General features: G+C 36.1%; 1 protein-coding gene and 1 long non-coding RNA gene across 4 annotated transcripts; one reads left to right on the top strand and one right to left on the bottom strand.

Moving 5' to 3' along the window:
* Positions 1-1885: 1885 nt before the first annotated feature.
* LOC111472988 lies at positions 1886-5978 on the bottom strand. The gene is made up of 6 exons (XM_023118591.1): positions 5565-5978; positions 5290-5405; positions 2651-2777; positions 2317-2465; positions 2170-2232; positions 1886-2078 (listed from the first exon to the last, which is right to left on the bottom strand). Exons 1-6 carry the CDS (start codon positions 5844-5846, stop codon positions 2054-2056), a joined length of 762 nt encoding a protein of 253 aa, XP_022974359.1. The 5' UTR covers positions 5847-5978; the 3' UTR covers positions 1886-2053.
* A 7341-nt stretch (positions 5979-13319) lies between these two features.
* On the top strand, positions 13320-20068 carry LOC111472991. 3 transcript variants are annotated; one of them, XR_002715522.1, is made up of 3 exons: positions 13320-13495; positions 13626-13756; positions 19806-20068. It is a non-coding gene; the product is annotated as an uncharacterized LOC111472991 (long non-coding RNA). The 3 variants fall into 3 exon arrangements; XR_002715523.1 differs by lacking the exon at positions 19806-20068 and adding an exon at positions 19401-19797; XR_002715521.1 differs by lacking the exon at positions 19806-20068 and having other exon boundaries at positions 13626-14008.
* The last annotated feature ends 7576 nt before the right edge of the window (positions 20069-27644 follow it).

Genomic DNA, 27644 nt, shown 5'->3' on the forward strand with positions numbered 1-27644 from the left:
GGATTCTGTTTACTAGTTGAACCACAAACCAATTGTTCATTAGAGGATCAGTGGGACATAAGAATCAACAGTAACTTTAGGGGTAAAAACGATAAATTGACCCAGCTCTAGTTACAAACAACCTGTGAATGATCAACTTACTAATCATGGTTTTATCAAATGAACAAAAATATATCTATAGTGAGGGGAGTGCAACTACTAGGCTATAGTGGAGTGTCCTAGTAGTTAACGAATGTTGGTTAAAAGGTTAATGAGTTTAGCCGGTTAATCTCGGATCGTTGGAGCCCATGATCTGTAGGTCCATTAGGTCCCCTTGCTAGCTCATATCGGACTAAACCTTATATACGAGAATTGGAGATATTTAAATAAGATTTAAATATTTTAATTATGAATAGGGATTCATAATCAATATCTGCCCGAATTGATTGGGAAGGACATTTGATTCAATGTTAAATATTAATTAAAATGTTTAATTAATCATTTAATATTAATTTGATTTGAAATTAATTATTTAAATTAATTGTTGAATTAAAATAGAGAAAGTCAAAATGTTACTACACTTAATGGAAAAATTCATTTTTGAGTCAGTGAAATATTGAGTGTCAATATATGATTTAACCAAACTTGCATGTTTGCTCAATAATCCCACAAATTTCAATGAAATTTTGAATGTCAAAATTTGATAATTTGACTATAAATAGAGTGATCAAGGTAAATATTCTTCATGAAAAACTTTGAGAAAATCTCTCAAAACTCTCTCTTTACATATACTAAATTACTATCAAGTTTAGTCTCTCACCGGATTCCACAATCCCATTCTAAGGCCGAAAAATAGTAGGGAAGACACTAGTGGTGGTTCAAAATCGATTCGTGAGGAAAAAGAAATTTGAACTACAAAAGGTTAGTATTTAAACTCATTGAGTTTTAATGCTTTTGAAGCTAGCTCATTCAGTGAGTCATTTTAACGTTACTTAAATCTAGAGCAAATCGATCGGTTCAAGGTCTTAACTCACGGTTCTTGGTGTTTTTCTTTTACGTCCTTAATTCATACTTAGTTTAAGGTTCATGTTGAAATCTAAGCGATTCCTACAAATATTTCTTAAGGAAAGTCCAAGATGGTACTTACCTCGTCGTTGACGCTCGAGACCTCTATTCTCGAGCTTTCGATATCCAAATTACTTCGAATTTTCTTTGAAAGATTCTTTAGAGTGTTTGATTTATGGAACTATAAGATTTTTTTATGAGAACTGGTCTGAAAAAGAGTAAAAATTGAAAAAAACTATTAAAGTTTTGGTTTAACATGACTGATTGAATCAGGTAGCTATAAATTTATACATCCTTATGATGTTGAATGCATTTATCATATATAACATAGTGGAGGATAAAACATAAAATCTTCAATCTTCCCGTCTCTACTTTTCCATATTTCTCTCCTTTACTCTTTTAAAAGCCAAAGCAATTAGTCAAAAGGATGTTGTAGAACTTTACGAGTCAACCCTACGCGCAGTAGTTTGAGCTACAAACAGCTCAGACAGCTTAGTTGAGTCAGTTGAAGAAGAGACAATTGAGTTATATTCAAGAAGAGATCGATAAAGAAGACCTATTATGTAGTGATTAATTGATAAAGAAATATATAGTGTAGAGATCTTAAACGCTAGAAAAAAATACTCACGCTTCAACATAACCGATTACATGTTGTGGCACCCAAAAGAGCACACGGACCGAACGATGAATCAATGAGATTCCATTGTTAGTTGTTACTCATTTACTGGCTAATTGTTGAAAATGACACCAAAAAGTTGAGCAAACTTTGTTTTCCGAACCTCTTTTCATTATTCTTCAGCTAACTGTGGAAGAAATCTAAAAAAGCTTAGCAAATCTGAAGTTTGCACCACCCAAAGTTCCAAATTGAACTTAAAATGCGAATTCAAATGACAAAATCAACTTCTCACAAGTACAACAGCCCTATTTATCATACTTTCTTCCTATTTAGGATGAACTTAGTATTCTTGTGTTGCAAATAGCTGGGGAAGACGCTCCCTTCAAATCAGCTTCATCTCTCTCTCACCTCTGGGTTCCTGAAATTATCAGTTGGCCAAGAAGATGAGATAGAATACCAGCGATGGAAGCAACAGCTATTATGTTCATAGAGCTTAGCTTAATCGAGACCTCTGAATGTGATCGAGAATGAGTAGCCTTGGTCCGGGCGGGATTTTGACATCTCTAAGCGCACTGTGGATATACCGAGTCAATAAATACATCATATCTACTAATTATAACACCTTAAGCACAAAAACTTTATATCAATTTACATGCCTATCAGTGAGCAGAGGCAAAGTCGAATCGGACAATAAGCCATTCTTGAAATTCTTCTCATAACCCTGTAGGCCAAGGTTATTCAACATGCTTCTTGTTTTAGCATAGTGCACATCTTCCACTGGTGGTTGAGAAAACCTTTCCCCTACCTGCAAAATAGCGTTAACTCTAACACGTGTCCCGGGATAAAAATCGCGTAAAATCACTGATTTTCTTTTCTGGTTGCCAAGATGCATGACTCGGGACTAACAGCCGAAGACATTCAAGATGGAAGAGTGCTAGAAATGCTTCAAAAGTATCAGAAGAAAATAAAAGAGTTGGTATTGATGCACACCTTGAAAATTCCACCTTGAACGAGGGCGAAAAAGAAACCAGAGGTAACAGCGTTGGCAGCCTGATTTGGACCTCCCATTCCACTCACCAATGAAAACAAAGCCCCAGATCCAAAAGCAGCCACCATGCTGTAAAAACAACCGAATATCAAAAAGCCCTTATGGTATTTCTAATGGGCCCCTATAAAATTGGGAATATGTGAATGAGTTGATCTACTAGGAGAAATTCCATAGCAACTTCGCTAAGATAGCTTCGTTCTAACGCCTCAAGTTACCCACCGATCCGAAGACCATTGATCGCACCCTTATCCACCCCCTCAAAATCAATTTACTAAAGACATCCACCCCTAAAAGGACTAAAGGGGGAAACGACGCCTTATCGAAAAATCCCTATCCACATGGTCAAAAGACATGTCAAAATCAGTTTCAGAGTATGATCTTTCTTTTTACCCCTCACATCTCAAGGATCTCATTAGCAACTAAGACTTGGACTCGAAATTTGACTTCCAATAATAAAGGTCCCTTGAGATTCAGAGATAGTGATTAGAAGAACATTTCCTTAACCTATTAGCCATAACCACCAATGAATCGAGAACAACTTAGGAGGTGTTTGGCCCATCAACTTGGGTTGGGTGGAGTGGATAAATAACTTGACTCCACCAATGAATAAATAACTTGACTCCACCAATTTCAACAGTATTCTCTATTTAATTCAATAAATTTATCGAGAAGCACCACTAGTGTTCACGATTGAAGTCTGCACATTTATCAAAGAATCCCATCTTCCTCTTTTTCCCTCCCCTCCCATGTTAATAATAAGTATTTTTAACATATTTGAAAAGTATAAAATGCTTATTTTTCAATTTTTGTTTTATAATTTTCCATAATTATACATCAATATCAATATTTTATAGATATTTTCTCGATATTTCCATAAAATCGAGACTTTATGCTCAAATCAAGACTTTAGTCTCCTGTGTATAATTTTTTAAACAAGAAACAAAAGTTTTTAGTGAAGAAATAGAAAGAGACTAATGCTCAAATATTGAACATCTCCTAAGTGGCCTGTTTCTTACATCAAAAACCAAAGATTCTTTGGATTAATGAATCCAAGGCAATTTATGGTTTGATAGAAACCAAGGAAACTTTGAAAGATAAGATCCTTGATAGGAAATATCATTTCAAATTCATCAACATCAAGCTTCTCGTTGGTGTTCTTTTGTCTTAAGTTACTGAAGGTTATTCATTGATAAGATCCTCGAGGAGAAGAGAGCATATCATTCAGGACTATTATACTAAATACTGAAGTCCCACAAGAAAGTCCCTTTTCTAAATTCATATGTACCCTTATTTTAAGTTTTAGTGATAACAAGAACTTGAACCACATTCAATATGATGAAGTATAAAATTTTAAAGGATTAATGGTGAGATCACACATTAGTTGAGGAGGAGAATGAAACATTCTTTATAAGAGTACGGAAAATTTTCCCTAGTAGATGCGTTTTTAAAATCTTGAGAGGAAGACGAAAGGGAAAGCCCAAATAGGACAATATCTGCTAGCGGTGAGATTGGACTGTGAGATCCCACATTGGTTGGGGAAGAGAACGAAACATTCTTTATAAGGGTGTGGAAACCTCTTCCTAGCAGACGCGCTTTAAAAACTTTAAGAGGGAGCCCGAAAGGGAAAGCCCAAAGAGAACAATATCTAGTAGCGGCGGGCTTGGACCATTATAAATGGTCTCAGAGCCAGACACCAGACGATGTGCTAGTGAGGAGGCTGAGCCCCGAAGGGGGGTGGACACGAGGCGGTGTGCTAGCAAGGACGCTGAGCCGCGAAAGGGGTGGGTTTGAGAGGGTCCCACATCGATTGGAGAAGGGAACGAGTGTCAACGAGGATGCTCGACCCCGAAGGGCGGTGGATCGTGAGATCTCACATTAGTTGGGGAGGAGAACGAAACATTCTTTATAACAGTGTGGAAATCCGAAAGGGAAAGCACAAAGAAGGCAATATCGGCTAGCAATGGGCTTGGGCAAGGTTGAAACTGAAAAGTAACACAAACAATAAAAACTAAGTGAAACAAAGGCCTAAGAAATATACAAGGCATCTACATAGCACGCCTCATTAAACCTATATAACATTTGAGAAGCATAGTTAACACAATATTGCCAGCATGTTTTTTTTTTCCCTATTTTAAAAAAACAGCTCAAATGTCTTTGATATTGGTGCTCTGTTCTCAAACTAAAAGATTTGGTCTCCAAAAGGAACATCCTTTAGATGACCTTACTTGAACAGGACCTGTTCAATAGATTGTATAAATGTGTCTTTGAGTTCTAAAAACAAAAGGAACATCCTTTGGTTACAGCTTGTATGAGACTTATTTGGCACTTAATCCTTGAACAAACAATGGAATCTTTCAGATTTTCTCATCTTTGTGGCCTTGATGCAAGTTTTATGGCCATTTTTTAGCTACAACCTCAGTATTCTTTGTGCCAATTGGAAGAGTTTTTTATCCCTCTTTCATAATTTCATTTCTTCAACAAAACTAGTTTTTCATTAAAAAAAGTAAAATGAAATTAACAAAGCCAGGGACTGCGAAGCTTGATGATAGGTCTAATTATCAAGCAGGAAAAGGAACCGTACCTTGACTGGACATCCTCCTTGCCTCTCAATCTCTTCATAACAGAAGATATGCCGGCATTGACACCGGTCATCACGGCAAAGTTGCGAGCCTGTACTAAGGGACCTCCAGCAAGAGCCTACAATTTAGAAAGAAAACCATAAAAATTAGGTACCCAAGATTCCATAGCATCATATTTGTTCATTAAAGAACTGAAATGTGGAAATAAGGGGATTTTCAATTACTCTCCTTCTTAATATTGTAAGAAAACAAAAAATAGGAAGGGACAGAGTAGGACCTGGGCCTGCTTGAAAGAAGCCATGGCTTGAGGGTTGAGGCCGACCTGAGGAGTGGGCAGAGACGAAGAAACGTCGTTGGTGAGAGTGCCCATAAAACCACCAATAGCAGCGCCCTGCACAGCGCTGGTGGCGGTGACAACGGCGGCCTCAACTGGGAGAGACTGCTTGGCTAACCAGGTTTTGAACCCATTTTCCAACTCCTTGAAACGAGCTTGAATCTGCTCCACTGGGTTCTGTGGAGGAGTGAATTTAACCGCCACGCCCTGTTTCCCCTGCTCCATCTACAATACAAAGTCGGCTAGAGCGTTTGATGTTCTTGGCTCCTCCCCAATTCCGCCCGGCGACAGGTAATTTTGCAGAGAAGTTGAGGGTTGAAGCCGGATGAAGAGAGAATGGATAGATAACAATTATATATTTCATTTACTTATTTAATCCTACAATCCCAACCAAACCCTAATATAAAAAAATGCTAAATTAATACAAAATAATTTTAAACTAATACCTTTAAAAATTTTAATATATATATCCTTTAACTCAAAACAAAAAAAAAAAAAAAAACTTTAAATTTGTTAAAAAAATTTAAAAATATATTTATAACATTTCAAAAATACTCATAAATTTTCAAAAGTAACATTCAAATATCATAGATAATATGTAAAGTGTGATAGACGATTTTAATCCATATATTAACACTAAAAATATATTTTTATTTTTTTATTTATAAAATTAATGGGTGTTATTGCTACATTTAAAATTTGATAAATATTTTTAAATGATATAAAAAAATTGAGATATTAGTAAAAAAATTTAAAATTGTCTGAGTATTTTTGTAGTATTTTTAAAATATTATTAAAAGTTTAAAAGTATTATTTTTTTTTACAAAAATTTAAAATTTAAATGTATTTTTATTAATTTAACTATAAATAAATAAATAAAACTAAATATACTAAAAATAGTGTTAATTTAATCTTAAACGGTTGGATTTTTTTTGGTCCTCCAAATTAAATTGGCATCAAATTCCAATACAATTTGATTTGTGAAATTAGATGATTATTGTAGTTTTAATTTTTAAATGCTAAATAAAATTATTTTGAAAATAATATATTTTTTTTCTTCCCTTATTAGGAATGTGCCTCTTAGCATTTGCATTTAGTTTTTTTAAATGAAAATATTAAAAAACAAATTAGCTTTTTTAACTTTTTGACTGCATGCATTCCACTTTTTTCTTTTTTTTTTCTCTTTAATTTTATTTAACTAAATAGTTTCCCATTTTAATATTTTGAATTAAAAGTATAATTATAATGATTTGACTTTTTAAAATTTTGGACTGAATTCAAGTTATAACACTTGTTATAACATTTATGCTTGAATCTAACATCTCAAAGGGAAGAAAAACTTAAAGGATTCAAGCAAAGGAATTAAATGATTCAAGCAAAAACAACCGCCTTAAACAAATTTCTTTTAAGGATTTAAGATTTTTTTCAAAAGAATTGGAGGAAAAAAAAATAGCAAAAGGGACAAAATGGTTTTTTTCTTTAAATTTTTAAGGAACTTTCCCTAATTTTAATTTCTTATCTACAAGAAATTTTATGATTCTTAAGAAAAAAAAAAGAATGACGGGTATGATGAAAAGTTTTAGAATACTTTTAGATTATTTTTAGAAAAAATAATAATAATATATTCAAAATGGTAAATGACCAAAATACCCCTGAATTTCGAGATAATTACGAAAAATGTCACAAATCAAAAAATCAGATATGCAATCGTGGACAATCATCAAAAAATCTTGTGAACCTCCAAATCCAACTATTGACACCAAATTTGATTATGTTTTAGAGAGTACACACCTCACCACATCCAATGACTAGAATATAAATTGGAAGTCGGTAGCTCGCTGATAGGAGATTGAGTGAGATGATATTTTTGATGGATAATCCAGAAAACTCAATCTCCAAATCACGACGATTTTAGTGGTTTCAACATCGGTTTAAGGTTCCCCTATACAGTCTGAAGTTGGGTCAGTAGTATGGAACAATAATCAAGTTGAGTTGAACTTCCAATCACAAGTAATAGTTGTTTAGATTTCGGATCTCCTACTCTCGGATTTCTTCTAAATTTGAGAGCAATTGTCCACCATTTTCCTTCAAACTCATTTCTACAACTTCTAAAAAAGATTACTCACAAGTTCTATGAAGGAATGGAGCGCTGGAAGAGCTTAGAACTTATTCCCCCCAAAAGAGGCCGCCATTAAAGAACTTCAAGGAAAGCTTGAAAATCCACTCCAAGCATACAAGCCAATTCGTCGAGTGAAAGCTATCCCAAACCGTTTATACACCTCCAAAGATTATTTCCATGGAAGACTACCAAGAGAAATAACCCCAAGAATGTGCCCAATTGAAGAAAATCAGTTTTTGGTATAATTTGGGGGTAAGTATCAAATTCCCTCCTTCGATCCATTTCTTCTCAAATTAAGCATTCCTTAGCTTCAGAGGGACAAGTTTGATGAAGAAATCGAGAGCTAAAACGTTGTGGAACAAGCAGCCCAAGAAAAGGAAGTTTTGCATTTTTGGGAGAGTTGTAGACTGAGGACGATTTCTTAAAATTAAGGTCCCACACTTAAAAGATGTTCCTCCAAATCAATCATTTAGCTAGAGGAAAGAATAAGAAAGAGGTTCCATGAAGAAATCGGTCCTGAAAATATCTAAAAACAGCTTTCCAATAAGGAATCCTCTATTTTGAACTCCGACGAGAAATCATATTTTTGACAAACTTTGGAGGCATCTTTAAGTTTTAGATATTGAAATCAAGTATGAAGAAGTAAAGTTTCAGATGACGACGCACATAAACACCCACATCTTCTTCCTGTCCAGAGGAAGAAGACGATGACGTGGTCGGTTCAACTGAACCGGGCATGTAACCAAACCATGACCTTTCCTTGGTTTTTCTTAATTTTAACCCTTTTCTAGATCAGCTCCCAAATAAAAATTTTATGGTTCCAGAAACTAACACAATAAGGAATCTTTGGAAGAAAATTGAGGTAATTCTGATAGCAAAAGCTCGAGAATGGAGGTCCTGAACGTCGACGACGAGGTAAGTAGTCATCTTAGACTTTTCTTAAGAAGTATTTGTAGAGACATGCTCCAACTTGCTACTTCTTATAAAACCTATTCCTAAGAACATGAAGGTATGTTTAAGATTTCAAGTTGATTAGAGAAAGTTTGGAACGTAAACCAAATTCGAACCTAAGAAACGCCTAAAGGAAACACCTCAAGTAACATTTATCCAAGACTTACTCTTCTAGAACCCTCTAAAGAATTCATTATGACTCTATGACTAATATGAACCAAAAGACATCAATCATACAATATACTTCAATGAAGATGTGAAGAAAATGTTGTTGAAATTATCAAAAGATATTTCAATTCATGTCACATTGAAGAAGAATAAAATTTCATTTGGGTGGATTACAATTTAGAGTTATTGTATTTCATTAATATATTTTATGACTTTTTATTTACTTTAGGTTACATTTACGTAATGGTTAATTATGGTCATAAAGTACGAATGTTAGAACTCTTTGGAATGCCTTTAATAGTTTTATTTTGAGGCTATATGAATTCATGTATGTTGTATGTGCAAGTAGACTTTGAAATGTAGTAAAAGAAGCATTTGTGCTTTTCTTTAGCCAATAACTAAGTTTCTTTGCAATTCTATGTAGTTTAGGTTGTATGAAGAATCATTCAAGCTTTGATATGATCAATCTTGCTTTAGAGTGATTCAAATCTCAAACAAGTGTTCTTGCCTTAGATATTTGATCAAAAAGAATCATTCAAGCTAGACATGATCGATCTTGCTTGTGAAGTGATTCGAATCTAAAACAAGTGTTCTTGGCTTGAGATATTCGATCAACAAGATAATCCAAATCTTAATCCCCTTGTAGTGATTTCATATCATTTGGTATCAAAGCTTTCATTTTGGTTGATTCCTTATCATTTAATATTAGAGTTTTCCTTTGGGCTGATTCCTTATTAATAACTTCCTATAATAACTTTTCCTTATTACTATAATAGGTTCATAAACTAAAAAATGCACGATGCAACTATGCCCAAAGAATAATAAGAAATACATAGAATGTTTAGGATTGAGAACACAAGCTCTACAACTACAAGATAAGACAATACACTCCATGCCTTAAAGATTTCATGATATGAAAGAATGCAAGGTAATACTCTAATCATGTCCAAGGTGATCCATGATCTCCTACTACGCAGTGCTTTTAGAGGCCCATGTTTTCCTCTTCTAGGTGGGATGCCCTATGTCACGGTCATGCATGTCCAAGGCGTGTTGTCAATGGCCACATGACAGATATCCTGGTCTTGCTTGTCCAGGACGCGTTGTCCATGATTGCAGGCCCATTCTAAACCTTTTTTACATGCTTTCATCCAAGATAGGTCTTTACCATTCCATATTGGGTCAGTATGAGGGTGTATGACCATTCACCAAAATCGTGTCTACACTTGCAAGAGCTAAAATGCCCCAAAATATACTATAGGGGGATATGACTAGTTGTCAACTTATTCCTACCCGATAGTTATATGTAGTAAGCCATTGTTGATGCCTTTTTGCTTACAATCTCATGTAACACCATTTCCAATTTCTCAAATCTTGCTTTCAAAACTCTCTTTCGAAATCTCTCTGCCCTCGTTTTCTAAAATTTTCTTTTTGAACTGGGGCCAGAGGCTCAAGTATACGTCGCTTGGTCATAGGCAATGCAAGAACGAATAGGCTTAACTTGCTTGTTGCTGGGAAGTGAGTATCGCACAATCGCAAGTCCGCTGCTATCAAAGTGCGATTTTGACACTCTGCACCATGTTTTTCTTAACAGGTTGTCATGTTTGGTCTCATGTTTCCCTCACCTAGATGAGATGTCTTGCACCATATTATGGGTACCCTATTCACGATTTGCAGAACACCATGTCATGTTTTGTACCAATCAAGTTACCTTTTTGGTCTTTCATGAGGAGTAATCTAGGGCCATGTTGGAACAAATACAATAAGAGGGTAAATTACCTTAGCCATGAATCAAGAATCTCTTAAGACCTCCTACGGTACAATATGTTCATGACTAAGACTACGCTACTTCAAACATATGTAGCCTTGAGCGTAGGTATACAGACTATGTCGCTTGGAAGGCATGAAGCCTTAGCATAGGTATTCAAGATGTATCATAGGGCAAGCCCTAGATGCAGAATCAGACTACATTTCTTGGAATGTAAGAGCCTTAAATGTAGGTTTTCAGACTGTATCGCAGAGCTAGCCCTAGATGCGGGTTCAGATTACGTAGCTTGGAACACATGAAGCCTTAAACGTAGGTTAAGAATGTGTTGCTTGAAACGTATGAAGCCTTGGACACAAGTTGTCAGGTTCGTGACTAGTATCGTAAATCCTAGGTGGAGTGTCTTGAAGAACGAACCAAGAACCGAACAAGAACCTAGAAAGCAACCAAGAACAAGACAACAATCAAATGCTAGAACAAGGATCAAGATCCAAGTTCGGAAGACAACGACCTAGAACATAGTACTAAAGCTCTCATATTAGAACCAAGGTTGAGACTCCAAGGACCAAAGTCCTCCCGCTAAGAATTCACAAGTTAAGAACATAACCAAAGGGCCTAAGTAATTGCAACAAGAACCAGAAACACGCCAAGAAAGGGTGTGGTGCCCTACATATCAAGAACACGATTAAGAGCCTACAAGTAGGCTACTTACTGATTCTTTGTACTCACTCCATGTTTTCCATGTTTTTCAGGTAAATAAGGAGCTAGTCGAGGTCAGGGAGCGAACTCTGGAGCAGGTGCTATAGACCAGTCTCACCAGTCATCCTCCACACCCTTTTGTTTTTAACACAACATTGAAAACAATTGAAAACAAATACAAAATAAATGAAGTGAAATAGAAGTAACGTGAAATGCAAGACAACTTATACTAACCTAAGACTAGGAATTTAAACATGCAACTACCCTATGCACGTGTTATAGTCTCTGTCTGCGATGCCGCCGTCACATGTACATGGGCGCCTTGCCTTTACCTGAAAAATGATGTGGCACATGGCCTGAGCACTTCGAATAATACTTAATACCCACACTACAGGGGCCATGCTAAATGCAATCACATGCAAACATGCTATACGGACGTATCTCTATCCCATCTCATGCTAGGGGTGGCCTTTAGTCCGGACTACTATAGATTTGTAGTACTTCCCTACACATGACCCACATGTGTAAGTGTGGATCCCCAAACGGCTCGCACACCCCTTGACTCTCTCTAGTCAAGCTAACTATCTGTAGCGACGTCTAGAAGCTAGCGGAACCCCTGATGTCATGCTACCCATGAACACCCTCATCATCATACTGTGCGTGTCTACACTCATCATTTCTTGGGGAAGTATCCCTATGCTTATGGACACACAAAATGCATGGGGTCTCTCTAGTTCTCATCTTATTATCTGTTCTGACACAACCTTAATCTCATCTTTTTCGTTACATTAAGTAACACATGCTCGCTAGATATTTATTTTAATATCATTTTCATGCTCTTAGGGTTACGTCCTAGGTAGATCTATCGACATGATGCAATATGACACTCATCATCATATAGCATGCTTAATATGGAAAACATCAACATATTAAAATAAACGTCATGCAATCATCATACTTATCATAACGCCACTAATAGCATCAAGCATACATCGAAATATATAAATTACGTACATCATCATGCATCAAAGCTCATACATCATAACTCATATATCATCATAACTCATATATCATCATAACTCATATATCATCATAACTCACACCTCATCATATACTAATGTGCGACATCATACGATACAACTCATACATTGTAAACATAAATATGGCATGCATCAACATACATCACCTCAAACAATTCTAATTGTAGCTCATACAATTTCTAGCCTATCCCATAGTAAGACCACTTACTTGGTTGGCTTTAGCCGGAGTTCTCCCTAATTTAATTAACGTAAGCTCCCGTTCTTCGAGAGCTACTCCAAACGTTGTTGGGGTTCGTTTTCTTTTACACCGTTTGTCACCTTTTATTAGTATTTCAAAATTAAATTAATAATCAATTAATAAATTTTAAATACAGCTCCAAAATGACCTCAATTACCTTAATCGGGGTCAAAAATAGGTAAAGGAGGATTGGAACAGTGGGAATGGAAAACCTACCCGAATAAGCCGAGGAAGCCACCAGAAGCCAAGTCGTGGAGCCGAGGGGCTATTTTTGTCATAGGTGGACATGTGGCAACACCAGGACAGGCCATGTCGTGCAGATGGCTTCGGATCAAGGCGGGGTTCTGGTCGTGGTTTGGGTCGCAGGTTCACGGCTGGCTGCAAATTACGTTAGCTTGGTCGAGGGATTTTGAGCCTCGGGTTAGTAGACTGGACCGCGGGTTGGTTACAGGGCTGAAAGGACTTGAGTCTCGAGTTTGCGGACGCGGGTTACAGAGCGGGCCCGGGACATGTTCCAGGCTGGACCGGCGTCTGGCTACTGGGTTATTAGGCTGTTGCAGGTTGGGCTGGCCGAAGGTGTGGGTTACAAAGTCATTGGGCTTCGGGTGCTATTGGCAGGCTGGAAAGCAGGTCGTCGGTATCCGATTCGGGTTCGACTCGAATTCGGTGGATTTTCTCTCTCTTTCTCACGACGATTTGAACATTTTCCTTCACTGTTCTTCTCATCAATCTCTCTGTTAGACCTTCTACTCCTCTTCCACGAAGTTTCGTGGTTGATGGATGTCGGGGGAGGCGGATCGAAGATTCTCTACAAATCCGATCTTTGGGTTCCTTCTCCGACGGTGACGACGACGACTACGCGGCATGTGTTCGCTCTAGATGGATGTATTTAGGCTGGTGAGGACTTTTTGGTGTGGTTTGCTCAGTATAGGGGTTGGGACTAACGGTTTCGAGGCCCTCCAAAGTTTGAATTTCTTTCTCTTTCTCGGTTTTCCTTTCCTTTCTTTTTATTTTTCTCTTTTTGCAGGTGTCTTTGGTCGTGGGGAGCGTCCTGATGATCCACATAAGCAGTGGTTGTGTGGAGTCCAAAAATTCCGGCAGTCAGCTGAAATTTTCGCCACTTCCCTGACGACCTTGAGACTCTTGTATTAACTCGAGGTACTTTCTCTTATTTCGTCCTCATGCTCACATGTGGCCTCCTCGGTGTGGTGGTTTCACCACAACACCTTAAGAAACATAATATCCTTATTGCGTAACCCTTTCACTCCCCGAGTTAAGATTCTTATTGGTTTTTCCTCATAACTCAAATCTTCATTGAGTTGGAGGGGATCATAATATATTGTGTGGATAGGGTTCGTCATGTATTTCCTCAACATCAACACATGAAATACATCGTGAAATACTACTAGATCAATTCATTTGAGAATCTCTGAATGGTCGGATGAATCTAGGACTTAACTTGCCCTTGCATCCAAATCACAAAATACCTTTCATGGGTGCTACCTTTAGGAATACTAGGTCCCCAATCTCAAACTCTAAGTTTTTATGCTTTATTTCGGCGTAGCTTTTCTAGCTACTTTGAGTAATACGCATCCTTGCTCGGATTTTCTAGACAGCTTCATTGGTGACTCACATCAGCTTGGGTCCTACTAACTCTCTCTCACCTACCTTGTACCAACATAGTACGGACCTACACTGTTTCCCATACAAGGCTTCAAACGGTGTCATTCCAATAGTGGCTTGGAAGCTATTATTGTACAAGATTTCCATCAAGTGGAGCTTGGAAACCTAACTTCCCTTAAAGGCTAATACACAAGCACGTAGCACGTCCTCTAGGATTTGGTTTACGCGCTCCGTTTGTCCATCTATTTCGGGGTGGAAGGCAATACTAAAGTCAAGGTGAGTACCCAACGCTTTTTGAAGTCAAGGTCTCGATTCGACACTATCGACATTGGAACTCCATGTAGTCTTACTATTACCTAGATCACTATGTAGCCCTTCAATGTTCTGGGTAGTCCTACTATGAAGTCCATTGCTATGTTTTCCCACTTCCACTCCGAAATACTTAGAGATTGTAACATCCCCGCTGTCTTTTGTCTGGGAGATTTCACTTGTCGACACAATAACTCGGCCACGTCTCTCTTCACGTTCCTCCACCAGAAGTGTTGTTCAAAATCTTGTTACATCTTAGTACCAATTGGATGCATGAAAAATGGCGAGTTGTATGCCTTTGGTAATATCTCTTCTTGTAATTCCTCTATTGCAGGGGCACATAGGCCTCCCTGACACAATAAACCTTCGTATGAGAATTTCGAAAATCCATCCACTAGACTCTTGGCTAGTTGGCTTAGGACTTTCTGTAGGTTAGGGTCCTCTCGTTGGGAGTCAATAATTCTTTGCCTAAGCGTGGGTTGGCTTGTTGGGTGGCTATTAGAGTGTGAATTAAGGCCTGGATTGACTCACACATTAGTCTGGTAGTAATGTCTATTCCAGCCACTGGGGCATAGCCTCAAGTGCGGCTTACGATGGCAGAGAAAATTGTGGTGGTAACACAACTTGTGGTGGCACAAAAGGTTACGACGCATGAGGTGGCGGCGTAATAGGTGGCGAGCAACTCGTGGCAGTGAGACTGGCGGTGACATACCTGCGCTTGACCCAGTCTCAGATCCTTATCGAGGTAGGCTCTCTTCATCCTCACCTCGTCCTCTTCCTCTAATAAGGGATCGTCCCCTTCCTCGTCTTCCTCTTTTGCATCCTCTAGGGGGCATGGTTCTAGAAACCAAAATAAGGTTACTTAAATATAAGGCTCATTAATAAGTATATATAGTGACGGGACATCGACATTGGGACTATGGAATGTGCCAAGTCTACATCATAGACTAGTGTACATAATCTAAAACCTAAAGCTCTTATGCTAATTATAAGAACCTTAAATTTCTACTTACTCAGAATCTTACTAATGTCTACTACTTAGCTCATATATGGAAAATACTCTTTAAATCGACATCATAAAATAGCATAAATTTTGAACGAATAAAAACAACTTCAACTTTAAAAGTACCGCCATGGTCTTTCGTGCTCTAACCCATAACATTGAAAAAAATTGAAAAAAATACAAAATAAATAAAATAAAATAAAAGTAACATTTGTTAGGTTGAATATTTCTTTTGTGTTATTTTTGTTTGAATCTTTTTTGATTTTAAGGAATTGGTTAGTCGTTCAGTAACAAGTAACAGTAGTACATAGGATTCAATGAACGAAAGAGAACAAGGAATAGAATAATAATCAATATTCGTAATGCACGCATTATTGTTGTTATATTAGACTCAAAGGATCGTTCTTCACCTAATTAGAAGAATGGTTTTAATATGGAAAGAATAAATGTAGAACCTAGTTTTGAGTGATCTGATCGTGCCATACTTTTTTCTTTTTATTCAAGATTTTATGGGAATGAACCCACTCCAGAAAATCTAATTAGTTGGAATCAAATTTAAATAAAGGGCATTATAGGATCATTCATTCTTCAGCGATTCAAAGAGCCGTTCATTTTTGGAAAAAAGTTGCACAACATAGTTTATTTATTACTTTTTTTCTTTTTTTCTTTTGTCTTTCTAATTATTTAGAATCTATTTAGATTTATATATTAAATTAATTTTTAATAAATTAATTATTGTTTATAATAAGAATATTAGTTTTTACAACTCTTGCGTTGTCCAATGAATCCGTTTATTCCGAATCGCGGGATAGAGAGATAGATGACGAATTGATTTCTTACCTATGTCACAAGATTTTTGTTAGTATCATCTATAATCATAATAATAGATCAATAAAAAACTTTCAATTGGTATTTTTACTTATCCATCGGTGTATCTTTCAAAAATAGAAACTTAGGGAAGTGCTTTATAAACATATGGATAAAAACAACGTATTTCATTTAGCCTCGTCATGCCTACTCTCACTAGTTATTTCGGTTTTCTACTAGCTATTTTAACTCTAACCTCAGCTCTATTTATCGGTCTGAACAAGATACGACTTATTTGATTGAAATTAATTGAATGTACAATTAAAAAAAAAGAAACGTTTCTGTGGTATTCCATATATTCTATATATTGTAGAGTTCTTTACCTTGTCAATTCAATTTCCAATTCCTGGTCATTGAGATTCATGGGCAATACCGATTAATATTTTAAGGATAGATATTACCTCTCCTTTTCCTCGTTCAACTAAATTGAGAATCCACAAATCCAGGGGGCTGCTTCATATAAACATCTTCATTAAGAAAGCCATGAAGAAAAACATTTTGAATATCAATCTGCCGAATAGCCCAACCACGAGAAATAGCAAGAGATAGTAAGAGTCGAATGGTAGTGGGCTTAACAACTGGACTAAAGGTATCATCATAATCAATGTCATACTGCTATTTAAACACTTTAGCAACCAAGCGTGCTTTGTAGTGATCAATAGAGCCATCTGGCTTTTGCTTGAGTTTGAAAACCCATTTGCAATCAATAATGTTAAGACGAGCACGAGGAGGAACTAAGTGCCATGTCTTATTTTTTTGAAGTGCCTGAAATTCATCATTCATTGACTGACGCCAAAGAGGATGCTCCATAGCAGTAATATGTGAAATAGGTTCAGAGGCAGAAGACCGAACTACAAAATATGTTATTGTTTCATCTGTACGCACCTTGGGTTTCTTGATATTGTGCTTCAATCGAGTACCATATGGATGAGTAGTAGGTGCAGGATCCACATTTGAGGGGACAGCCGTATCAGCCATTGCGAGGGGAGCAACCGATGCTACAGCAGTTGGTTGACTAGCGGCAGAGGATTCGACCGACATTGTGCAATATCATCTGCTGGCAGAGGAGTCGAGGCCTCAATCATTGGCGGAACAACCAACACCGATTCGTATGGCAGCGACGCGGAGGATTGCTGCGACAATTCCGAAGTTGATGTAGACACCAAATTTTCTGCATCCAAAGAGTTAGTAGGCACAGACATATGCATGTGATCATTCTCCAAATTAGTACTGCTATTACCCAAATGCAAGGCACACAAATCAGGGGCATTATGCGTCGACTGCATGATTGAGGAAGAAATAGGTGGGGCTCTCTTGAATGGAAAAACATTTTCATCAAATATGACGTCTCTAGACATATAGACACGACCAGAATCTGTATCAAGACACTTATACCCTTTATGTAAAGAACTGTAGCCTAGAAAGACACATTCTTTTGATCGAAAAGAGAGCTTTTGTTTGTTATAAGGACGAAGATGAGGCTAACAAGCACACCCAAAATTTTTTAATAAGGAGTAATTTGGTGGGGTATGAAAAAGATGCTCTAAGGGGCATTTGTTATCGATGACACGAGTAGGAAGACGATTGATGAGATATGTGGCTGTAAGAAATGCGTCTTCCCAAAATTTAATAGGTACATGAGCATGAGCTAGAAGGGCTAGGCCAGTTTCAACAATATGACGGTGCTTGCATTCAGCAGACCCATTTTGTTGATGTGTGTGATGGCACGAAACACGATGAGCAATTCCAAGGGAAAGAAAAAATGTGTTATGAATTTTCTGATATTCCCCACCCCAATCAGATTGGACCCACTTGATTTTAGTATCTAGGAGGCGCTCAACATGAGCTTGGAATTGCAAAAATATACGAGGAGCTTCTATACGATCATGCATCAAATAGATCTACGAAAATTTACTAAAATCATCAATGAAGCTAATATAATATTTAAAACCCCCAACAGATGGAGTGCAGGGCCCCAAACATCCGAAAAAATAAGTTCCAAAGGTGACGAAGACCTATGGAAAGAACTAGTATATGGTAACTGATGACTTTTTGCTGACTAACACGCATTACAAACTGACAAAGATGACTCACTAGGACATGAAATATTATTGAGACGCAAAATTGATTTTACTACTTGAGATGAAAGATGTCCAAGACGTGCATGCCATTGGGCGTGAGTAGTAGATCTGCTCACCAAGGCATGCTTGAGATCATCGACATCGGATGGCTTAATAAGATAAAGACCAGATTCACACCTCCCATCTAGGAGACTTTTCCTCGACCGTCGATCCTTTATAGAAAAATGTCAAGGATGGAATTCAAAAAATACGTCATTATCACGAGAAAATTTATGAACGGAAAGAAGATGTTTGGAAATTTCAGGCACATGCAAAATATTACGCATGCAAGAGGACGAGTAGCAGTATTAATTAGAGAATGACCAGTATGCAAAACACGCAATCCTGCTCCATTGCCGACTTGAACTTGTTCACCTCCATGATAGCGTTCACGCACAGCGAGACGATCTAGGTCACTGGTGATATGATCCGTAGCGTCTGTGTCGCTGTACCAATTTGGGTCAATCTTGTAAGAGGAAGTAGCCGCCAGTGCCGTAGGTTGAATCTTCTTCTGCTCTGATACTATGTTAGGTTGAATGACTCAATGACCTGACCTAGGGTCATGACCTCATGTATTTATAAATGTGTATAATGAAGATTACATCTAAATCATAGATTTAGTAACAAACCATGAAATCATAGATTTGGTAACAAAACTAGTAAATCACTAGATTATCTTACTATACACAAATATGATCTATTCTACGTTTAACAACATTAAATGTAAGACAACCTATACTAACATAAGACTAGGAATTTAAACATTCAACTACCCTATGCACGTGCCATGATCTTGGACTGTGATGTTGCCGTCATTCGTACATGGGTACCTTTCCTTGCCTTTACCTGAAAAATGATGTGACATTTTTTTATTTTTCAGATAAATGATGGCATTTACCCGACTTCCTACCCTATTTTTCGATTCTTTTTCTCTCTCCTTCTCGCGACTGTTTTCGACGTTCTCCTTCACCATTCTTCTCCTCAATCTCTCTATTAGACCTTCTACTCCTTTTCAACGATGTTTCGTGGCTGATGAACATCGAGGGAGGCGGATCAGAGATTCTCCAAAAATTCGATTATTGGGTTCCTTCTCTAACGGTGACGATGACGACTATATGGCGTTTGTTCGCTCTGGATGGATGTATTTAGGTCGGTGAGGAATTTTTGGTGTGGTTTTCTCAGTATAGGGGTCGGGGCTAACAGTTTCGAGGCTCGTCGGAGGTTGAATTTCTTTCTCTCTCTCTCAGTTTTCCTTTCCTTTCTTTCTTGTTTTCTCTTTTTGCAGGTGTCTTCGGTCGTGCGGAGGGTGGCTGAAGGGTTGGGGAGCGTCCTGACGATCCACAGAAGATGTGGTCGTGTGGAATACGAAAATTTCGACGATCGCTAGAATTTTCGCGACTTCTCCTGCGACTTTATTTATTTTTTTTTTTTCAATCATTAGGGTCACAATCTTGGAATGAAAATAGTAGATCAGAGTAGATTGAGATGGACAAAGTTGTGTAATCAATCTAGTTATTCCATTCAAATAATTGACATCAAACTTTTTTTTTTCCCACAAATTTAGACTTTTTTTCATATGCATATTACTTATATTTTTCTTTATTGTTTCATAGATATGAACTTAAGAAAGGGTTACTTCTAGCTTAAATAAACCTCCCGTTCGAATAAAATGAAATGTACAGTATTTCACTATATATGACCTACACGTGCAACATTGGACCATGAGTCTACCTAATATTATGATTTTGCATATGTTAGAATGTTTTACTTTATTTTATTTTTATTTTATTTTATTTTATTGAAAAATGAAAATTATCCATTATGTTCACATAATGTAATAATACTTGTATTAGACAGCTTTTAGGGGTTGTAAATTTATAAAATTTATGTTGAAATATTGTAAATAGAAATCAAAAGCATCCATTTTTAAAATCAAAAGACTAAAATAGTAAATTTAAGAAATAAATTAACTAAAATAAACCAAAGTTCTGGTAGCTCTATATCGGGTGAGCATGCTCTCATAGCTCTTTATGTCGAACACTCGTTAGAATTAGTAACCGTTACGATAGCATTATTAAGAATGTTTGATTAATCCATCACGTCTAAATGATGTGAAAGTTATCTTATTTATAATCAAATAAATTACAAGAATATGGAAATAATAATAAATGGAAATAACAATAAATGTAAAGATACCTAGGGAAATAAGAAAAATATTAGCTATTTGCCTTATAATAAAATATCAAATGTAATATATATGGTAAACCATAATTTATTACTAAATATCCTTAACACCCCACTGCAAGCTAAGCGTCGGATTTAAACGAATGTGAATCTTAAATCTGAAAAATTCAAAGAGATTGAGAAACACTTTTCGTGAAGATGTCAACAACTCGGTTCAGAGGAGGCGCTTTCTTGGACATCGAAAATTGCAGAGGGATCGCCGCTCAGCGGCTTGCTGTCTTGCCTTCAGCGAGAATATGTCTGACCCATGAAAAGGGATTGTCGCTTAGCGACGATGTTGCCTTAGCTCTAGTGAGAATATGTCTAACCCCAAAAAGTAGAAGGAGAAATCTAGAGCAAGGGACAAAGACAATGTTGAAGCTGGAAGAGTCGCCACATTGGGCGAAGGAGCCAATTTTGGCGAGAAGGGCCGTCGGAAGAGTCGCCACATTGGGCGAAGGAACCAATTTTGGCAGGAAGGGTGGCGGAAACTTGGTCGGCGAAGAGGTCAGTGCGACACCTAGATTCCAAAGGTAAATCTCTGCAAAAGGTTGATGACTTGTCGAGATTCCGTATATTTCTGAAGAGAACACTAATGAGGATCCTGAGATTAGGGTTTCTGTGAAGGATGAAAGGTTGATTGGGAAGAAAATGAGAGAGACTATATTGACCAAGAGGAAAACCGATTGGGTTGGAAAAGGTGAGGTTGTATGCACAGAGTATGACGAAAGGTGAGGTTGTATGCCATGAAGATTGCCCCTGCGGCGTCAAAGCCAGTAGGGGTGGTGGAGAAGAAGATTAGATGATTCAAAAGCTATTGAAAAGAAAGAATCGGAGTTGTTAAACCGAGACGGCTTTGATACCATAAGAATGTTTGATTAATCCACCACACCTAAATGGTGTGAAAGTTATCTTATTTATAATCAAATAAATTACAAGAATATGGAAATAATAATAATAAATGGAAATAACAATAAATGAAAAGATACCTAGATAAGGCAAATATTAGATATTTGCCTTATAATAAAATATCAAATATAATATATATGGTAAACTATAATTTATTACTATATATCTTTAACAATTATGTAAAAAGTAATGATAGTTCTCCTGCCTGTTGGTGTTCGCGTCTGTACTCTCGTGATGGTATAGGAGTATCTCCCAATGCATGAACACACATGATGCATGAGATCTCAATATTTTTCCATTTTCAACATTATTAAATATAATCTCAGCTCTCATTTTTCATTCATATCATATCATTTCTCGTTTTTTCCGTTCTTATATCATACATACTTTTAATTGGGTTCTCATATCATACATGTTATGTACATACAATTTAGGTGACATAACATAACATTTCATGACGTGCGATTCATACAGTAATTACCTCAACGATCACGTAAAACAATCGAAATCGAATCGAGTCAATTCAGAAAAAATAACCAAACCCCTATAATTCGGATTGGATTGGTCCAAATTGTCAGTTAGATGTACACCTCGCATTTACCCAATAAATAAATAAACAAACCAATAATATATAAATAAACAAACAAATAAATAATCAGGTCAATGAGTCTGTAAAATCAGTCTTTACCTCCTAACATATAATACAAACGCCCACCACCTACGCACCAATTTCAAAAGATAATAATACCCACCACCGACACGTGGCTCTCACGCTCCAATTCCAAAAGTAATAACATTTTTTCTTTTACTCTTCTTATTTAATAAAAGTTTAAAATGGTAGAATTAGTAGAAAACATTAGTTTTTTATAAATAAATAAATAAATAAATGATTAATTCATTAAATAATGTCGGGTTCCCCGTAATATAGTTTGTGTGATTAGGGCCGACAAATATCATCCACCTTCCATAATCTAATATATCCCTTATTTAACTCCTAAAATTCGCTCTTTGTCGGGTTCTTCTTCTTTTATTTACTTACTCTCCAGCCAGTATAGGATAAGAAAGGAGAGGTTCAGGAGTTCAAGAAGAATTGAATGAATTTACGAGACAGGAAAATCGCTAAAGCTAATTCATTGATTCTTTCATTCTCAATAGGTGGTTCAGTAGGGGAATACAGGAGAGGTGCAGGGGAAGGTTCTTCTCATCCAGCCTATGTTACAGAGTGAAACCCCAGTTCAAGGGAGAAAGATCAGTTAAAGAAGGGTCCGGATCAGGAGTTTACAGTGAAAGAAGTAGGAGTAGAGTCTTTCCTTACAGTTCCGGTTGAACGAACTATCTCTTTGATTGAACGAGTAGGTATTTGGTCAGGTAATATGGAATAGCGCAATCTTTGGTTTCCTATTACTCTGACTCCCCGCCGGTCATCTAGAGTGCTCCGCCCGCCACCGCATATCTAGAAAAAGAGGGAGCGGGGAAGGAAGAACAGGTCAAATCCCTATCAATAATAGGCCGGAAGGAATGGTGGGGAAGGATGCAATATTCTCTCAAATAAATATTACCCAATTCAACGTTAACCTATTCATTTTTTCGAGCGATTTTCTCTCCACTAAATTATACATAACCAAGTCTTAATAAGATAAAAACTGGAACAAATCCTCGTAGATAGAAGTTCGTTATTCACTAAAAATTAAGATTAAGTTGTATATGATCTAGCATTATTGGTATATAATACCTTACTCATATGAACAATTTGGATCAAATCGTTTTATAGTAAGTCAGATTTTTTTATAAAAAAAAAATGTAATAACAATTAAATTGATTTACGTGTATTTATCGAATCCAAAAAATTGGAACGAATTGTTTTATTATGATTAGGCAATGTTAAGAATAGAAGAAGAAAGGGTGGTGAGATTTCATATGTGATGAAATGGAATTACTTTCACAAGATACCATTCAACTTGAAGTGATGTTGAAATTGGTGAATTTTCTAAGATCCCACGTTGGATTGAAAGAAAAACGAAACATTCTTTATAACTGTGTGGAAACCTCTCCCTAATAAGAGTTATTTTAAAAATGTTGAGAGGAAGTTCAAAAGGAAAAAGGAGAGCCTAGATCGTCGCTTGTGTTATATATTCATATACGTATAACTCCATATGTAATATTTATTAAAACAAAACCCTTTTAACCATTCATGTAACAGTCTACACTAATAACTTTTAATCACGCAGAAACAAACAAAGACGAGTGAAGGAAGCATGAGAAATCCAAAGTGATTTCTATTACTCTTGAATAACACTATAAGCAAGTAAAATGATATTAGAATTTAGAAAGTTACTCGGCCATTACTCTTGTGACCAAGTCGATTTGAATTATGGCTAAATGTTATAGCTAAGTTATTCCAACATTAATATCAACCCGAGATGTTGATTTCAATAAGGAGTCTAAGCCTTGAATCTAGTTGTAATTCTTAAGATCATGGACAGGACAATTTAGGGGAGTTGAAGTAGACCTAGCCATAGGCACATGAGCTACTAAGCCACGACATTAAGAGCTGATCCATATGGTGATTAGAAAGAAAAAAACAAACATGCATTCATGTAAAAACAAGGGTTTCCTCACGCATAAAAACCAAGAAGAGCAAGATTAAAAGATTTTCTCAAAGTTCGATATAGTTGTGTGGGTTAGAGTGATGTCGTTGGGCTCACTAATTCCCCATAGCTTATGTAATTTCTATGAAGCAAATATTCAAGATCTCTAGTAGAGGTATACATCCAACCCGACAACCCGGACCAATCCAATCCGAATTATAGGGGTTGAGTTGAATTGAATTAGTATTTCGACTTGGGTTGAGTTGTTTTTTCTGAACCCGAAGTGACTCGGTTCGATTTAGGGTTCATAGGATAAAAAACTCGAGTTGACCCAAAAAAGAACAAAACTTATAAATTACATTGAGAATTTTGGTGTACGTAAAAATTTAGATTTTTTAAAATAATTTATACACAGGTTCAATTTAAGTCGGATTCATGTCTTTATTATTTGTTTGTTTCTTTTAAAATCATTTCATAATCTATCATTATATATAAAAAAAAAAAAAAAGAGAGTAATTTTAAACTAATCATTTTTATTATTTTCTTTATTCATAATTTATCCCATCTATAATCTATCCTTCTATTTTCTAAAAAAAATTAAACTAATCATTTTTATTATTTTTTAATTTCATAATTTATCTATCTATTCTTATATCTTCTAAAAAAAAATTACATAATTTTAAACTAATCATTTTTATTATTTTTTAATTTCATAATTTATCCTTAATCTAATTTAATTTGTTATCCTTAATCTAATTTACTCTTCGGCTCCACCCTATTGACCTCCAAATCACCTTTCGTCATAGGCTGTACATACAACCTCACCTTTTCCAACTCAATCGGTTTTCCCCTTGACTAATATGATCTCTCTCATTTTCTTCCCAATCAACCCTTCATCCTTCACAGAAATCCTAATCTCAGGGTCCTCATCAGTGTTCTCTTCATAAATATACGGAATCTCGACAAGCCCATCAATCTTTTGCAGAGATTTACCTTCGGAATTTGGGTGCCGCATTGGCCTATTCGCCAACCAAGTTTCCGCCGCCCTTCCTGCCAAAATTGGCTCCTTCGCCCAATGTGGCGACTCTTCCGACTGCCCTTCTCGCCAAAATTGGCTCCTTCGCCTAATGTGGCAACTCTTCCGGCTTCAACATTGTCTTTGTCCCTTGATCTAGGTTTCCCCTTCTACTTCTTGGGGTTAGACATATTCTCACTAGAGCCAAGGTAGCATCGTCCAATTTTCCATGGCCAAGAAAGTGTTTCTCTACGCCTCCTCTAAACTAGGTTGACATCTTCACGAAAAGTATTTCTCAACCTCTTTGAATTTTTCATTCAAGCTTCATGTTCGTTTAAATCCGACGCTTAACTTGTGGTGGGGTGTTAAGGATATTTAGTAATAAATTATAGTTTACCATATATATTATCTTTGATATTTTATTATAAGGCAAATATCTAATATTTGCCTTATTATCATAAGTATCTTTATATTTATTGTTATTTTCATTTATTACTATTTTCATATCTTATAATTTATTTGATTATAAATAAGATAACTTTCCCACCATATAAGTGGGGTGGATTAATCAAACATTCTTAATTTCTTTAAACTAATCATTTTTATTATTTTTTAATTTCATGTATCCTTATATTTTATTTAGTTTTAGAGTAACTAATTTTTGTTGAATAATGTTAAGATGTTTCAATTTTTTTTTTATGTTCGTCGATTAATTTATTTTCTTTTAAATAATTATAAATTAATTTATGTTTGTTTGTGAACTTTTAGTATTTTTTTTATTTGAGACTATATGAATAATTATGAATTGTGAATAAATTAAAAAAAATTAACAACCCGACAACCCAAACCGAACCCAACCTAAAAATAGAAGGTTTGGTTGGGTTACCAATCCAACCAACCCGAACTTCTCTCAACCCAACCCAACCCGGACCATGTATATCCCTGGTCTGGACCTGTTTTATAATAGTGTTCAAACAAATTATATGAGACTAATTACAGAAAAAATGGATAACAAGATGAGCTAACTTGATACTTCTAAGTAGTGAGTGTTATATCAAACTCTCCGATTATGAATCTTGGTTGAGCAAAAATATTTTTCTTAGACATTGAATGTTATAGAATGTGTTCTAGTGAACCATTTTAAGTGAGGAACATATTGTAGTTGGTCTATACTTATTCGGAGATAAAAAGTTGTAAGTTCCCTTACTTTGAAAGTGTAGAAGGTTAGTTCAAATGTTTCGAGTTTGACTTCGTCAACTAATGCGAGTACAACTCGCACTTACACTTTTTACTTTAGATAAAGTCTCAACCCTAAGGGCAATACACAACCTATATGATGAATAATTGAGTTTCACGTTTGAATCATTTTCTTAAAATATCTACTTATTCTAAAATATTGAATCATTCTACTAAAATAAATATACATTAACTGTACTTGTGATTGGGATTGAGATGATATTTTAACATAAAACCTCATTGCATTTATGCTAACTTCTAAGCTCACTCAACTTGTTATTGTTATTGCTTTTGTAGGGCCTTTATTGCACAAACCCATATTGCCACTCTCTCTCCTTTCACCTTGTTCCTCTAATTCTAGGTTTTCGTTTTGGTTTCACTCGAAGCCTTTGCTCCTGGTTTTTTTTTTCGTAGCGGAAGCGGAAGCAAAATTGATCGCACTCACACCCACAAACAAAAATTAAACAAAGAAACACAAATTTACATAGTTCAGAGAGAGGAAATTTTCCTACATCCACGGGTAGCAACCAAGCTTAATAATTGAAGTGTTTACAAAGTGTATATCTCACACTTTCCCACTAAAAATTCTCTCAACAAAGTTCTTCCTAAATATCACTCCACTTTGTCAGAAGATCTCCAATTAGATAACTGGTTTGGTTGCCACCAAGTCAACAGATTACTTCTTCCGTCCAACATTGATCAAATCCAAGCAATTCCAAAAAATTTCACAAGCAATCACGTTTGTCAACATAACTGCATGATTATCAACAGTTTCAGTTTTCAATACATGAATGTCCCCTTCATTGACAATTACTCGAAAAAATGAAATCAGACATCAATATGCTTGCTAAGAGCATAATAAACTTGTTCTTCAACAAACAAATAGCAGTGTTTTTAAGCAATACTCAAGTCATTAACTAAACTATGCATCCAAATAGATTCTTTAAAAACTTTAGTGACATCCATATACTCTGGTTCGGTGGTAGGTGGTAGACAATGCAACTGTTAGGTTATGGAGTCTGCTGCTTATTTATAGCTTGGTCAACAGTTATATTTGGTAAAGCTATATTTGGTAAAGTTATATATGGTAAATAGCTATATATAATAGATGGTTAAATCTGGTAAAGCTATATATGGTAAATCTATATATTTG

Source organism: Cucurbita maxima, unplaced genomic scaffold (assembly GCF_002738345.1).
Source record: "Cucurbita maxima cultivar Rimu unplaced genomic scaffold, Cmax_1.0 Cma_Scf00095, whole genome shotgun sequence".
Classification (NCBI taxonomy): domain Eukaryota; kingdom Viridiplantae; phylum Streptophyta; class Magnoliopsida; order Cucurbitales; family Cucurbitaceae; genus Cucurbita; species Cucurbita maxima.

Bases quoted from the DNA above. Each gene is read 5' to 3' on its own strand.
- LOC111472988 (XM_023118591.1), bottom strand. From the start codon at position 5,846: ATGGAGCAGGGGAAACAGGGCGTGGCGGTTAAATTCACTCCTCCACAG. The intron at 2,778-5,289 runs GTACGGTTCCTT...TTGTTTTTACAG, and splicing joins AAGGAGGATGTCCAGTCAAG to CATGGTGGCTGCTTTTGGAT. The intron at 2,466-2,650 runs GTGTGCATCAAT...GCTATTTTGCAG, and splicing joins TTCAAGGTGGAATTTTCAAG to GTAGGGGAAAGGTTTTCTCA.